The sequence below is a fragment of the Oreochromis niloticus genome, linkage group LG6 (genome assembly GCF_001858045.2).
Source record: "Oreochromis niloticus isolate F11D_XX linkage group LG6, O_niloticus_UMD_NMBU, whole genome shotgun sequence".
Lineage (NCBI taxonomy): Eukaryota > Metazoa > Chordata > Actinopteri > Cichliformes > Cichlidae > Oreochromis > Oreochromis niloticus.
The window spans coordinates 31,439,751-31,455,379 of record NC_031971.2 but is presented as its reverse complement, the minus strand read 5'-3'; the positions used below and the strand labels follow the sequence as shown (position 1 = coordinate 31,455,379).

At 39.5% G+C, this 15,629-nt stretch overlaps 2 protein-coding genes across 3 annotated transcripts; one reads left to right on the top strand and one right to left on the bottom strand.

The window, feature by feature from the left end:
- Positions 1-3,694: 3,694 nt before the first annotated feature.
- Positions 3,695-8,103, bottom strand: r3hcc1l (R3H domain and coiled-coil containing 1-like). The gene is made up of 7 exons (XM_003455788.5): positions 7,876-8,103; positions 7,069-7,554; positions 6,649-6,845; positions 6,204-6,274; positions 5,820-5,915; positions 5,036-5,176; positions 3,695-4,434 (listed from the first exon to the last, which is right to left on the bottom strand). Exons 2-7 carry the CDS (start codon positions 7,531-7,533, stop codon positions 4,382-4,384), a joined length of 1,023 nt encoding a protein of 340 aa, XP_003455836.1. The 5' UTR covers positions 7,534-7,554; positions 7,876-8,103; the 3' UTR covers positions 3,695-4,381.
- A 127-nt stretch (positions 8,104-8,230) lies between these two features.
- crtac1a (cartilage acidic protein 1a) lies at positions 8,231-15,599 on the top strand. Of its 2 annotated transcripts, none has more exons than XM_025907955.1 (14): positions 8,231-8,380; positions 8,895-9,100; positions 9,192-9,388; positions 9,478-9,614; positions 9,694-9,850; positions 9,945-10,079; positions 11,071-11,207; positions 11,290-11,426; positions 11,522-11,604; positions 13,110-13,210; positions 13,347-13,515; positions 13,952-14,097; positions 14,333-14,372; positions 15,088-15,599. In XM_025907955.1, the coding sequence occupies exons 2-14, from the start codon at positions 8,904-8,906 to the stop codon at positions 15,258-15,260; spliced, it is 1,809 nt and encodes a 602-aa protein (XP_025763740.1). In that variant the 5' UTR covers positions 8,231-8,380; positions 8,895-8,903; the 3' UTR covers positions 15,261-15,599. The 2 variants fall into 2 exon arrangements, with proteins under 2 accessions (XP_025763740.1, XP_005460578.1); XM_005460521.4 differs by lacking the exon at positions 15,088-15,599 and adding an exon at positions 14,454-14,671 and having other exon boundaries at positions 8,232-8,380.
- The last annotated feature ends 30 nt before the right edge of the window (positions 15,600-15,629 follow it).

The following is a 15,629-nucleotide window of genomic DNA, read 5'->3' as shown; positions in this document are numbered from 1 at the left end:
TCTCTGATGCATCCACATCAGTGTAGTTGTTCGATAGAAACAATGGTAGCACTTTCTATTACAGCTTGGTAATAAAGGGGTAATAGTAGGATAACAAGGGAGAAACAAGAGGGTAATAATGTGGTAATTATTACCACAGAATCTACCCGAGATATTTCCAGGTAATTATCACACTTCTTTAAGTTAGCTTTAATAGGTTATTAATATGTTATTAAAGAGAAGTAGCCATTTGTTTTTTCATTTTGCAATGCTATTTCCTGCTTATTACACAGAAACTATCACAGGTAATTGAGTGGTAATAACTTGGAATTTATTCTTCCTTGTTACCCTACTATTACCACTTTATTACCAAGCTGTATATCCACATTGTTACCGCACTTTTGAAGCTCTTATCCTATTACAAACATTTCAGGGTAATATTACTGTAACCACTGTTTCTACCATAATATTACTTTGATATAACATGGTTATTACTTTGGTAATTGCATTGTAATAACTTAGAAATTACCACATTAGTACCCTCTTGTTTCCCCTTGTTATTCTACTATTACCCCTTTATTACCGAGCTGTGATAGAAAGTGCTACCGAAACAACACTTATTTAGAAAAAAGTTCTTGTATGAATGAAGCAAGTTGTATAAAGAACTCTGAGTGCTCAGGTAGAGTAGAAAAGCACTATGTAAGAACCTGTCCATATGGTAAGGCTTCAAACTTAGAGTAAGGGCTGGGTCAGGGAATCCAGAACCATCACTTAGTTATACTATTATAGGCTCATATTGCTGGGGAACTTTCCATAATGGCTTTATTTACCACTACTGCATGTCATTCACTTTTGTCTTTTCTGTCTTTTTGGAGATTTTTGTCCTGTTTTTTATTTGTGATCTCGCTATTTTCGCCTTTTCTTTCTTTTTTTCTACTCACCCCCCAACCTATATCAGCAAGTGGCTGGAGGGCTTTTCCTGTTTAAAGGGAGTTCTTCTTCCCCACTGTCGCCAGGTGCTCATTCAAGGATTCCCTGATTGTTTGGATGTTCTTTCTCTAATATTGTACCATACCACATAAAAGCCCCTAAGCTGCCTGTTGTTTTGAAATGGCACCTTAAAAATATTACTGAAGTAAATAGAAAACATAATGATTTTTCAGGTGTTAATGAAAACGTGTCATTGCTAAGCCAAATTTTTACAAAGGGAAGAGAGTGATGTAAGGTATGTTTGCTGACAGTGTTTGGTGCTAGGAAACCCTTCACTAACAGGGTCCTTTGCTGTGGTCGGAGATTAGATTACTTCTTAATTTGGACCATGTCTCACACTTCACTTGCTCCATGACATAACATGTAGCATTTCTGTGTAGAGTTGGCACTTGAAACCACCACTTTCTCAGTTGTGGCTTGTGTTTGTGTAGTTAATCTAATGAATGTGTGTGAGGTATCCAATTGGCTGCTCTGTGGTACATCACCCCCTCGTGAAGCCACAGTAAAACATGAGATTATGGGCAGGGTTCAGATCTCACACGATGATGGTAAAGAGTAGCTACAGGCTCTATATGTAGTCCAGCTGCAAGAACAACAGCATACACGGAGGTCTGTCATGAGAATGTGTCCACATTTGCACTTGGCATCAAGAAGAGCCATCTCTGCACTAAGATCAAGAGACACCTGTCTATAACCAACAATCAGTGCATAAAGTCTAACAATCAATAGATGGCATATCAACATAAAATAATATTTATTATTTACTCTTTTTTTTTACATTTGACATCTTAATACCCAATAGTTATAGTGCCAAAAACTGCAGTCCCGTTGATGGCCACTTGAGGCCATTTGGTTAAGTCATAAAAATGACTTTTTCGAAGCCTAAACTAAAAAATGGTTTCATTCACTGTAGCTTATTGCTCTGCAAATTTTCTAAAACTTTTTTTTTGTTTTTATTAATTTTTACTGTATTTTTTTAAATTCGAGAAATGTCCGCTTTGACTGACCTCACCGCTCACTGTAGCCGATCTCTGTATGCTATGTATAGTCTTTACATCTTTACGCTGTTTGTGTTGTCGGTTGGTCTTGGAGCAATTTTACTACAATTATATGACAAATGATACGGTCTGCTGTGAAGTAGCACCCATCTATGTTCATCTTTTATATGCAGTCTATGGTTGTCTCACTAGCAGCAGCTCAAAAATCACCAGCCCACTACAAAAGAACAGCAAGTTCCTGCAGAAGAGATTCTTAGCTAGCAAAGAGAGTGACTGAAATAACTGATTTAATGAGCAGTTTCACCGTACCAGCTGCATATACTTAGACTGGCATGGCTCAAGCTTTTATTTGAACATTTCAGTACTTTAAAAGTTAAGCCAAGCCACTTATAACTCTTCAAATGAGCATTTCCATAATTTAGTGCTTGTATGTTCATATAATGGACAAATAGCTTTTAATACATTATATTTGCACACAGTGCTGGGCTTGGCAACATACCTCAAGCACATTTTACACAAAGTGGCAGCAGTTACACAGTCTATGGTTTGAACGCTGCTAGGGGTATTAATCGACTACTTAGAAAAGGGAACCCTTAAAGTATTTCTAAAGCTACTCGGTTATCAAATTGTGGTTATTATAGAGAATGGAACCTCTTATCATATAACCACTGTTACACTAATGAGTCACCCATTAAGTAAAAGCATTTTTTTAATCCTGTTAAAAGAAAATTCTTCCTAATATGAATCCTCAAACCTGCTGTACAAAAACGTCTTTCATATTACGTGCACGGATATAAGTGTGTCAATACACTTTCAGAAGGATTGATGTGAAAAGAAACAAATATGTAATGAGACTTTTTCTCAAGCTGCAGCGCTTTAATTAGCTCACTGTGAGCCACGTGGCAGTGCCTCATTCATCCACAGCCAGTAAACAGTTACAAAACTAACTCTCTTACAGCAATACAGGGCTGATTTGGATATTTAAAAGGAGGGGAACTATAAATCACGGTCATCTGCAGGACAACTAATTTACCGAATAATAATTATAAACATTTAAGTACACAGCAATTGGCTCTATTAGTGTGTGAGCATTTCCACTGGCTGAAAGGACTAAAAAAAAACAAACAACAACAACAACAAAAAAAAAACCCTAAGTTAGCAGCAAATTTAAGTTTTGATACAAATCTCTCAAAGAACAAATTTAAAACTCCTTCTCCACACTGGCTGAAAGTGGTGTAATTATTCACTGAGGAACTGAATGAACCGCAGTGCCACATGGTCTGTGGTCTGCTGGGTAAAGCCTCAGAAGAGGCGTCTGCCTGCAGCTGTCAAAAAAGGGCTCTCGAGCCTGAGAGATGTGTCTGAGGAAGCTGACTTATGAAAGCTGACTCTTGGGAAACCCTGTTTGATGACAGTTAGAATAAACACCGTCTCTCTTTAGTGATTACCTTTGTAAAGTTAAAAAAAAATAGCTTGTCAGGAATAAAGAGACACGTTTTTCTTCGTACTGTCATTATATTTTGTCAACAAACAGAACAAGAATGGATGGAGCTAAAAACAGGAGCTGAACTGAAAATCTTGGTAGATTTGTTTAAGTGATGCACAAAAATAGTGAGGTGCTTCGCTGTTAAGGAAAATCTTTGATGACAGTTTTGCCTGTCATTGTGAAATGTCTAGACTCGTGTCTTTAAGCACACGCTCAGATTTTAACAGACGGAGTCGAGCAGTTTTTTTTTTTTTGTTTTTTTACTGGACAAACATAACAGCAGCTGCATTGAGCAAAACATTATACATAATACCGGGTATCAGTTCAAACACCGGAAACCACCTGACACGATGGCTTAAAAGTAAGTTAATACTTTCATAAAACTTAAACTGCAAACAATGCAGCCTTAATTTTTAATGACACCACCTTCAATTTAATCACTCAAACTGGATCAAATCAACAATGTTGTGACACGTAAAAATTAATGAATCAACATGACTGAACTTCAGTGACATTTAACTGAAAGCATCACGTCATTTTTATATCTTAAAACATTTAAAAACCCAAACACAAGGACGTGTACAGATAAGTATTTCAATTAACGCGTTACATGTTAACTGAATCATTAGCTTCAGTGCTTGACTACAGACTGTGCTTACAATACACAGAGTCCAGGTGAGTCGGTAAGTTCACAGATAATTGAAGGTGATCTGATCATGTAGCATTTTATGATGTCAGACACTGAATGACAAAGGAAACGGTAAAGGACTCTCAGGAAACAGTTTGAAAAAAAATATCATTTCTCGGAAATATGCCTGTACAAAGGAGTGGCCAGCTGAGAAAACCAGAGCATTACATGAAACAGAAATGATTTAAGCCTCTGCTGAATCAAGGAATTTAAAAAAAACAAAAATAGAGGTTTGTCCAGTTACTTTCCCTCCCAAGCGTCTTCCCTCTGCTTGGCTGCCAGGCGCTTTTGTTCTGAAAGATAAATCACACGACAAACAAAAGTCTTAAATTTATATCACTGTCTTTGCCACATGAAGAGCAGTAAAGAGCTGAAGCCGGCTGCATATTAATCTTCACATAGAACCATACATGGCATCTGTTCCAACACAAAGTTTAGTATTTGTTCGCTGATGGTAGTGCAGCAGTGGGCCTAAACTGAGAACAAAGGAGCTTTTTTTAGTGTGCTTTACTTCCTGTCTTCCTGGACTGACTGTCATTGGATGGCCAGTGGTTGTTTTCTGGGCCTATATACTTATTTTCCATCTGTGAAAGGAAATGGTTGCTTTACTGATTATAGACCTACTGTGACCTACACAGCAATGGATGGACTTCTTTTGGCACTACATTTGAAACTTTCTTCAGTTAAGTATGAAAACAGCTCCCACTTGTGGTGGTAACTTTGTGATACAACTATTGGGAGAGTAATTATTTGTATTTATGTCTCAGTTTAACTGAGCACCCTGTATGACCCTCATGCATAAGCTACCAAATCCATAATTAGTTTAGCAACCGCCCACCCAAGATAAGACTTCAACCCAAAAAGTAAGTGGAGACTCAAAGAAGTACAACGTACCTCTTGCTTCCTGGAGTTTCTTCCTCTCTGCCTCACGTTGCTCCTTTGTGAGGTTGCTCTTTACACCGAGGGCACCGATCACAAGCTTCCGAGCCAGTGCTGCGCTCGTCTGAGGTCTCTCTTTAGCAGGCAGGAGGTAGTCTGGGGGCAAGAGGAAGGAGGATACATATAAATGTGGGATAGTTTTGAGAGAGCTGACAGCAGCATCAGAGTTATGTGGGATTTACACCTCTGCTCCAAATCTATTCCACCGATACATCAAAAACTCTTCTGAAAACATCATAATTGGGCATGCACATTCCTAGAAATGTAACTACATGTCACCTTAATTAAGCCTATAACATCTGTAACTGGCTCATTCTACATATTTCCATTTATTTCTTCTTCTGCTGTCATTTTCTTTAGCTGACTGAAAGAGTATGGATCATCTCAAAGAGAGAAACTGCACCACCAATCAGTATTTTGGTGGAGAAATTGAAGAGTAAAGCAGGCAAACCAGGCATAAGTATAAACGCTGGCAAAAACATCAGCTATTTGTGTAGGCTACACCATAGGTGAGATTCAATTCGAAGTAGAAATTCACTTTCAGTCTGAGGAAGCGACAGACACAAACCAAACCCACAGTCAAGAATCTACATGCCAAGTATCTTGAAAAACTAAATGGTAGTGTACTGGAGAATTGGATATAAAGGTAAAGGGTTTTCTCAACAAATATGGATTTGCTTTATTATTATATAAACACAAAATGATGAAAAATTACAAACACAGATCTGTGCAATCGCACCTGAGCAGCTACGGGCTTTGGCCTTTGTGGCAGAGGAAGATTTGGAAAGTGGTCGCAACTTCATCAGTGGATTCTTGGATCTCAGAGCTTCACGAGCTTAAAAGGGAAAATGGACGAAATGTAAGAGTCAGCGAGTTTAATATCTTCTTGCAACTGAAAAATGTGAATTTCTAATCTGAAGTCAGAAAAATGATGGCCCAAGTAACAGAAACACAATCTCAAAAGCTCAGGAGCAAACAGCATTAAGATTGTTGGCCAGGATTTTCTTTACTAAAACACTTCTACTTACAACATCATAGCAAGATGATGAGTCATAGCAACGACACTTAATGCAAAGCATAATGAACTGTAATTGCCTTAAATGTGAGGCAGAGCTTTACTTACCTGCTATGGGGCTTGAGAAAAGGCCGAGGGCGTGCGTGTCATCAATCCATTTAATGTCAAATCCTCTCTTTCTGAAAAGACAGTCAGAAATCACACAAGGCAGTAAGAATATTTCACAACATGCCCTCAGTAGCATTAGCTCTAAAAGAGAGACCGTGCTCCCTAAAAATATAAAAATCATATACTTGTGCTCTTTCATTAATTAAAGGATTTATAGATTTCACAACTTTTTTTGTCTTAAAGTAAACCTATTATACTTTCCTTATTTTCTAACATATACTATTACAATGGTAGATACTCATCTAAATGCTCCATTAAAAAAAAATTTCTTCTACTTCGTCTGCATGATGTCAAGAACAGCCTGGTGGAACAGTGATCTTGGTGTGAGCACAGAAGCCCCTCTCACCTGAGAGTCTGTACAATTCTAACGCGGTTAGAGACTTACTGGTAGCACTGAAACAGCTTGAGAAGGTCTTCTGTTTTGAACTCTGTAGGGAAATCGTAGATCTCCACAATATGAGAAAGTTCATCCTCTGTGAGGTCAATGTCGTCATCATCATCATAATCGCCTCTGTCCATGTTGTAGTAATCAAACCTAGGCTCTTGGATTGACTCCTTCTTTTTTCCTTCCTTCACAGCCAGCTGTGCATGCAAGGCAGGCAGAAGAGAAGACAATGATGAGAAAAGAAAAAGATCGGAGTCAATAAAGTTGAATTATGACACTATTTTTAGCAGTTGTCTGTTTTGCATCGTATTAAATATGATTTTTTTTTGGTTAATTATCAGCAGAGAGTGTGTGAATCTGGGTGGACATTATTCTGCTTGTCTTAGGTTTTGATTATCAAAACCTCCATCAAGCTCTCACCTCTTCAAGCAGATGTGGATCCAAACAGTCTCCATCATCATTGAACAAGGTGTCCCAGCTCTCTTCTTCCCCCTTTTCTTCCTGCTGTGCAGGATCGCCTGCCTCCACTTTGGCTGAAGACTCCCCATTAACCTCAGCCTCTAAACCCTGTAATCGGTCCTCCTTCACATCTGGCTTAACGTCGTTGTTTTGTGCTTCACCTCCATCTTCTTCTCCCCCAGCGGACGATGGTTTATCCGCTCCTCCAGCTTTGTCCTTCTTGTTCTTGGCGTTCTTTCGTGCTTTGTCTGTGTAGCGAGGCCTGGTTTTTGGTTTAACTTCTCCCTGAGTCTGAGCTTTCTCTTTCGAGGCATGAAGTCGTTGTTTGGGGACGTACAGAGGCTGACTTGGCCTCTTTGATTGAGAGGGAGGTGTAGGTCTTGGTTGAGTTGGACCGCAGTCTTCTTTAAGCTGCACATCCTCCATGGTTAAATGATATTAAAGCATCTAGATCATGGAGGAACGAGAACATGAACATTGTAAGACCTTCACAGATTTTCAAAACACTCTAAATTTACTTTAAAGACTTTATTAATGAATGAAGCAGACAGGTACGGGGGAAACAGCCTGCTAAATAAACTGGATTTGAACAACTAGCTTCAGTTAGCTAACTAAACTTCCTGACGTGTAGCTTGTAACGATATTTTTAAATGAAGAGATAAATATAAAATAATTAGCGACTAATATTAAATTTATTCATGTTCATTTACTGTCACTCAGAATATTTAATCTAGAATTAAATTAAATAAATTTACTCTGTCGGCTTACCCGTTTATGATTTGTTTAACAACAGATTTTCGTCGCACAGCTGACGCAAGCAAATCCCAGCGCAAAGCATATTGGGAAATCGTGTTCTTCTACGGCGCCGCCGCTCCGAAATCCGGAATAACTACCAGGTTATTAGTTCGTTTTTCCAACGAATTTTCTTTTCCTTTGTAGATCAACGAGTTTCCCCAACAGAAATGGTTAATATACTTTCTACCGAATCCATCTTTTTCTGTGCCATCGTTTAGCATCAACTACAAACAAACCAAACCCTCGGGTGCAAGGGACACGTGCACAGAAATACAGCTCAGCCATTGGTCACCAACTTCATCGGTCAGACAGTTCTTCGCTGATTGGACAGTATTCTCCGCGTTACACAAGGTGTTTCGTAAATGTTTAATTTACGAAACTTATTTGTGTAATAGAGGCGTTGACAAGCTCGCTTCACCACCACGAACACATCATCTTTACTGCAGGAGACACATTTTCTCCTCCACACCTTGATACGGTAAGACGGTATTACGATAATGAAGGGAATGAATTCTTGCACACGCTCACAAAATGGGGAAAAGGCTTCATGTATGTTTTTATTAAAATCAGTGAATTGCATGTCATTACGCTGGAGGAAAAGCAAGTCAGAAATACAGAAAATGTATTTGCTGGAGAGCATTAATAACATATTAATAACATCTTTAGCTGCACATGACAGTTTTTGCGTCTTGTTTTTTTTTTAACTTCTTGAAATTTTATAGCTTTCTTAACAGAATTTAAGACTTTTCGTTGGTAGATTTAGACAGAAACACTCCACGTTTACAACCATATCTGGTGATTATGTTTTTGTTCTTCTTCTTTCTTTTAACGTTCTTATTTGATTCCTTTGGATCCATTCGGATAATTTTATTTTCATATATATTTTCAATTGTTAAGAAATATTGCATTATGCATTATAATTCTCAGTTTCAGATCTTTCTTGCAAGTTTTGTTCAAAACAAGATATTTTCCTGACTTCCGTGTCTCGCCAGGTTGGAATAATGTGGGGCTCGGGCCTGCTGCTCCTACTGGTGACACTCTGGCATCACTCCCATGCCCAAAATCTGAATCCTATGCTTCAGGTTGTTACACAGACCATGCTTCCCCCTGACAATCTGCACAATCCCACACAACTCAACTATGGGATGGCTGTGACTGATGTGGATGGTGATGGTGACCTGGAAGTGGTGGTGGCAGGGTAAGTGTGAGTGCTAGTGTATTACCATGTGTGAGGATTTTTATGCAGAAATTTGTGATGAAAAATAAATCAAAATCATGTTTTCTCTCAGGTACAATGGGCCCAACTTGGTGCTGAAGTATGACAGGACTCAAAAAAAGCTGCTAAACATTGCTATTGATGACAGTAACTCTCCATACTATGCTCTGAGAGACCAGGCAGGAAATGCTATTGGAGTTGCTGCCTGTGATGTGGATGGAGATGGACGAGAAGAAATCTATTTTCTTAATACAAACAATGCCTACTCTGGTAAATATGATATTGCATAAGTCATCCTGAAATTAAAGTGTCATCAAAGTAATTTGAGGTAACCAAATAATTTTTCTTTCTCTGTGAAGGACAAGCAACATACACAGACAAGCTCTTCAAGTTTCGTAATGGTCGCTTTGAAGATCTGCTCAGCGATGAGCTGAATGTACGTCGTGGTGTTGCTAATCGGATGGCAGGACGTTCAGTCGCATGTGTTGATAGAAAGGTGAGTAAACCCACCTATTTCTTCTGTCTCATTGCATTTGAGTACATTATACTTTAATCTAAGTTACGTTTCTGTGCAGGGAACAGGCCGTTACTCAGTCTACGTTGCAAACTACGCCAGTGGGAATGTTGGCCCCCACGCTCTCATAGAAATGGACGAGGCTGCCAGTGATGTGAGCAAGGGCATCATTGCACTGTCTGACGTAGCTGCTGAGGCGGGAGTCAACAGGTACACAGGTGAGGTGTCACAGTGTTTACCTGAAACATGGGATTTTTTTTTTTTGAAGTTGTCAAAAACAACTGAAAGATTCGCTGTTGGCTCGTTGGTCAGGTGGTCGCGGTGTGGTCGTTGGACCGATCCTGAGCGAGTCGAGGTCTGATGTGTTCTGTGACAATGAAAATGGACCTAACTTCCTATTCAAGAATAATGGAGATGGGACTTTTGTTGACATGGCAAGACAGGCAGGTGAGAATGAAGTGGGAAGGGAACATGAAGCCTAACTCAGTAGTACTTTCTGTAATCTGTCTTTCAACTCTTGGTTTCACATCAGACATTATTTGTCTCATCTCACTCTTCCATTATTTGGTTTCTAATTTTAGCTCTTTACCCTGTGAATGCCAGCTAGGAGGAACCTTTGTCTCACTTTTCTGAACTGAATGGCTTGTGTCATATTTCAGGCCAGCTTTTAGAACAAAATACTGAGTGTGCATCAGAAGTTAGTGGGGGTGGTCTTTGCCTATGCAGCAACCTTTGGAAAAAACCCATAAATTATTCTAATAGTCATCAAACTACATCTTTATTGATATGATGTGATATATATATGATTTATAGAGTTACCAAGAGTTAGAAATATTTTGAGGCTTTTATGTTTGACTGTTTATTTATCCATCAATCCATCCATCCTCTACTGCTTATCTGGGTTTGGGTCACAGGGGTAGCAGTCTAAGTAGAGTAGCCCAGATTTCCACCTGGACACCTATACCAGGTATGTAGAAATGTAGATTGACTGGTAAATTGACAGCTTCGCTTTTACACTCAGCTTTCCCGTTACCACAACAGGTCACAGCAGGTGCCGCCCTGTTTGACTTTAATCAGCCTATTTCCTTAGCTTACTATAACATTTGCTGGCTGTCTGGTAGGCTCATAAGGATAACACCTCATGAAGTAACACAGCCTGTCATGTGAATATTAATCAAACACAAGTGAAAATGCTAACTGGTGAGTTTAAGACATTCAAGTATGTGGAGCGTCTTACTGTTATTGAGCCAGGCTGACTTATCCCCCCAGAATCCAGTCCTTATGCTAAACTAATCTAGCAATCTCCTGGATGTAGCACTAAATTTACGAGACATATGAAGGTCCTCTGATCACTTTTACTTAATTTTTTTTATTGTAAAAAATTGTATTCCAGAAGCACTGTAATTAGTTGCTTCTAACACTGTGTCCATGCAAACAGATGTGGAGGACCAATACCAGCATGGCAGAGGAGTGGCACTGGCTGACTTCAACGGTGATGGAAAGACAGACATCGTTTATGGAAACTGGAACGGCCCACACAGACTTTTCCTGCAGCGCAGCGATTCCAGATTCCAGGTAAGAGAGAAGTGACAAAATTGGCAAAAACAAAAGTTTTTTAATAAAGTGTATCTTGAGAGAAGTACATTGTCCTTTGCAGAATATTGCTACTGGAAGATTTGCTGAAGCCTCACCTATTCGCACAGTCATCGCTGCTGACTTTGATAATGACAAGGAGTTGGAGGTGTTCTTTAACAATATTGCCTACAGAGGAAATGCTCCCAATAGGCTGTTCAGGTTAGATTCCATGTGTTTGTTAATATTTCCAATGAAATGTATTTGTAATTTAAAAAATAACCAGATTTTTGGGGGGGTTGTTTCCTTTTTTGCAGAGTGTCAAGGAGGACTAATGCAGACCCTTTGATCCAAGAACTAAATGTGGGAGACGCTGAAGAGCCAGAAGGGAGAGGAACAGGTCTGTAAACTCTTAATATCAGAGCACATTTTTATACACCTTTTTCAGTATGTTCTGTTTTTCCTATGCGTTTAACAGGCACGGTACATCTTAATGGACAGTTTAAAAGTCTAACATATATTAACTTGCCAATTCTTTTAGATGTGTAGTCGCAGGAAATACAGACACAAAACAGTGATATACAGATGTTTTTTTCTAAAATATTACAATAAATTGAGAATGATTTTTATGGCTTTCTTGAAAAGTGACTCTATTGAAGTGTTGTTCCACCTGGTAACAAAACAATAATCAATATGTGAAAATATCAGAGAACATCCTAGCCTGTTAAAATATATTGATGTTGCCTGAACTGCCTCTGTGTTTGGATGAGCCTCAGAAATATAACTGTCAGGGAGACTCCCCATTAGGGATGGGTATCGTTTAGGTTTTATCCGATACCGGTGCCAAACCGGTATTTTTGAAACGGTGCCGGTGCTTAAACGGTGCTCAAACCGGTGCTTAAAGAATGGAGAACACAAAATTGGTCCAAAAACCTCTCATGTTCAGCGGTTTTTTGTAAAAAGATAACAATGTTAGCCTTTTCTTCAGCTATAGGGCATATATGGTCTCACTCTTGGCTGGAAGCAGTGCTTAAACAATGGAAAAAACACAAACTTTGTCCAAAAACCTCTCATGTTTAACTGTTTTCCACTTTTTCTTTGGTCATTTTAGCCTTTTTGGCCAGGGTGAAGGGAGTATCTGCCATCAAACAAGAAGACAGCCGCATGTAACTACAACGGTGTTTGCTAGTTCACCTTACATGCATTAATGTAATAATGTGGTTAGCCTACTCAACGTTAATTACACACGAACAACATGAAGCTACTCACGCAGAGGAGAACGGCTGCTGCTGCCATCATCATCCGTCATCATTTCTGCTACACTGGCAGGGCTAGGGGCCAGGACTCTACTCTTCGGGTTTTTGGGGGGATGTTGCTAACTCCAGGTCCGATAACAGGCACCACACCCGCAGTAGATGTGCACGGTGTGAGGTCTCGCAGCAAGCTACCAAACACGGTGCATTTCTCGGCTTTAAAAAAAGCGCTATGCACCGCCAGGTGTTTCATCAGATTTGAGGTGTGTTACCTCCTTTGCACAGTATCACAGTATCAGCTTAAAGCACTTGTTGCAGGCTGCTGAGTTTGCATCTTTTGCTGTGAAGTACAGCCAGACTTTTGATCGCTTCGCCTTGGGTGTTTTTAATCTGTAGCTCTGCTCTAAAAGAACGTACGTACCTGGCCCCGCCTACTATCCTCGGAAACATAAAATTATTGGCTAGAATTGGCTCAGGAAAAAAAAAGCACCGAAATAAAGCACCGAAATGTGCGCTGCTTTTCGGTCTGGTTACTACCGTTTATGTCAGAACCGGTGCCATCATGGCACCGGACACCGGTACCCATCCCTACTCCCCATTGACATTGATGTGTAGGTCAGTTCAGTGAAAGCACTCTGTGTGTTCTGGACAGGTGGTACTGTGACTGACTTGGATGGGGATGGACAGCTGGACCTGCTGTTGGCACACGGGGAGAGCGCCCAGCAGCCAATCTCTGTCTTTAAGGTCACGCAGGTGGGTGTGCATGTGTGTATTTGTGGGGTGGAGTTTGTTTGTTTTTCTTTTAATTAACAGCCTAATGATATACCTACTAACTGGTGTTCTTATTATTAGTTAGCGAATAATAATCCATGAACATCCTTGTTGCTAGGGATCATCCAATAACTGGCTGCGGGTCATTCCTCGCACCCAGTTTGGTTCTTTCGCCCGAGGTGCCAAGGTGACAGTCTTCACCAGTCAGAGTGGAGGTCTCACACGCATCATTGATGGAGGCTCTGGATATCTGTGTGAGATGGAGCCAGTCGCCCACTTTGGTTTAGGTGATTTCCTTTTAAATGTTGTAGACACTGAAAAAACATCAGACACCTCACAAGTAAACACGAGAACAGATTGTTGGCCAAACAGCTTTTTTTTGTGATCGTGCACCTATCCTGTCGAACACCAGAACTCAGTATGTTTGCCTTTGTCATTGGTGTTTTTAGACATCTCAGCTAAACAATAGTATACCCTGATATTTTTTACTTTAGGTCTGGTGTTATAACTAATGGCTGGTAAAAGTTTTAAAATTTGGGATATAAGCTAATGACCTTTCTTGCTAAAAGTAAGATGAGATACTCTCACATCAGTCTGTAAAACATAGTTTGATAGTCAGGAGGCAGGTAGCATCCCAGCAGATATTTTTAAGTCCTTCCCAAAATACAAATTTGTACTTGTAAAATGTAACGTAGTATTGTGTCTTGTACCCATGACTCCCAGGAAATGATGAGGTGAAGGTGCTCGAGGTCTCCTGGCCAGACGGCACTAGTTTTACTCGAACTCTTCAGGCTGGTGAAATGAACTCGGTGTTGGAAGTCACCTATCCCAAAGAAGGGGAAACCACTGTGCTTGCCAATGACACGCAGGTACACAGCCCGAATTCCCAGCATGAATTATGAACACACCTTTTTTTTCTGTTAGTGGAGCAGTGAATTGAACCACACCAAAGCCTTAATCTCTCTCTCTCTGGTTAGTTTAATTATGAGATATTTTACTCCCACCTTTCAAAAAATAAAAGTAAATTGTTTTTAAAATGTCACAGAATCAGCCTGTTTGGTTTAAGTAAAATTCTTTTCCTCTATTTTTTTCTTTTCTTTTTAGTGTGGTAATGGCTTTACTGTCAGGAATGGGCGCTGTGCAGGTGAGCAAGTCTTAAAGATTCATAAAATAATCCAAAACCAGATATTATTTTATTTTTAATTTAATGTTTATTTTTCTACAGGTCTTTAAAGAGAATCACATGAAATGCAATAAAGGATTTTTGTGGTTTACAGTAATGTTACCGAAAAAAAAAGTCTTTTGCTTTGTTCTTTAAAAGGGAGAGCTGGTTGTTTTTCTTTACTCTGTGAGTAGATTTATTTCATCTTCCTTTTTATTTTTTAGATTTCTTTTCTCTTTTATGGCTTTAAATGAACTGAATAAACTTGTTCCTATCAATACTCCGGCTCTTTCAAGTTATTTTATAACTCAAAAGTCAGTCTTAACTGTTCTAGTACTCACATTTTAATCCTCCAGTCTCAGCATTAACTTTCCAAATGCTACCCCGAGAGTAACAAATGCAATGAAATGTTTCCTGCGTGACTTAGGAGTTGCTGAATTTGCACTAAAAACCTGCTGAAACAGAACAAGACACACGAACTGTGACTGACACAGAGTAACTGAAAGTATTTAGTGCAAACCACAAAGGTTACCTTGAGTTCCCCAATTTTCCCCACTTGTACCTGTCCTCGTCTTTACACATGGATGACCAAGTCTTCATTTTTAGTCATTCTGTTTGTTTAGTATTAATCTGATGTCTGCTTGTCTGTCTTGTCCTCCCCCACTGTTACTCTCCTCTTTTCTCTCCACCCATGCAGCATTGGCTCCATTTTATGATGGCGTTCGGTCTTCGGTCTCCATGTTTGAAGCCTCCTGGTTTAAGACAGTTTTATTACAGTGTGTTTTATTCCTGTCTGCAGTAGCAGAAATAAGTGAGAGCAGTCTTCAGGGAAAAGACAACCTCTATCCAGCACTGGTCACCTGGATCTAACACCTGCTAGAACAAATTACTGTGACATGCATGGGGCATGTCAGTCCTGAACTTTGCTTGTTTGTTTTGATGAGCTGGCTGCATGTGGAAGCTGTAGTGCCAAATAACCAGTTAGTGCATGCATGCAGGCATGAGGAATTTGTAACAAAATAAGCAATAAGCCTAAATCGTTAAGTAATTCTTTAAGGCAGGTTTTTTATTACCTCTGTTCTACTTAGGTATCAGTGACTGTGAGCAGTGTGCACAATACCACGGCCCTGAGTGGACATTATCAATTGTTAATTTCTTCACGACTTTGCAAGCTGTGAAGATAAAATGCCTTTAGAAAAAAAGGGCTGCAAAAATTATACATTTTTGGTTTGTTTGGAA

Coding starts and splice junctions, on each gene's coding strand:
- r3hcc1l (XM_003455788.5), bottom strand. CDS start 7,533: ATGGAGGATGTGCAGCTTAAAGAAGACTGCGGTCCAACTCAACCAAGA. Junction 6,275..6,648: donor AAGCTGTTTCAGTGCTACCA/GTAAGTCTCTAA, acceptor CTGTCTTTTCAG/AAAGAGAGGATTTGACATTA. Junction 5,916..6,203: donor TTTCTCAAGCCCCATAGCAG/GTAAGTAAAGCT, acceptor TTCCCTTTTAAG/CTCGTGAAGCTCTGAGATCC.
- crtac1a (XM_025907955.1), top strand. CDS start 8,904: ATGTGGGGCTCGGGCCTGCTGCTCCTACTGGTGACACTCTGGCATCAC. Junction 13,211..13,346: donor CTGTCTTTAAGGTCACGCAG/GTGGGTGTGCAT, acceptor CCTTGTTGCTAG/GGATCATCCAATAACTGGCT. Junction 14,373..15,087: donor CAGGAATGGGCGCTGTGCAG/GTGAGCAAGTCT, acceptor CCACCCATGCAG/CATTGGCTCCATTTTATGAT.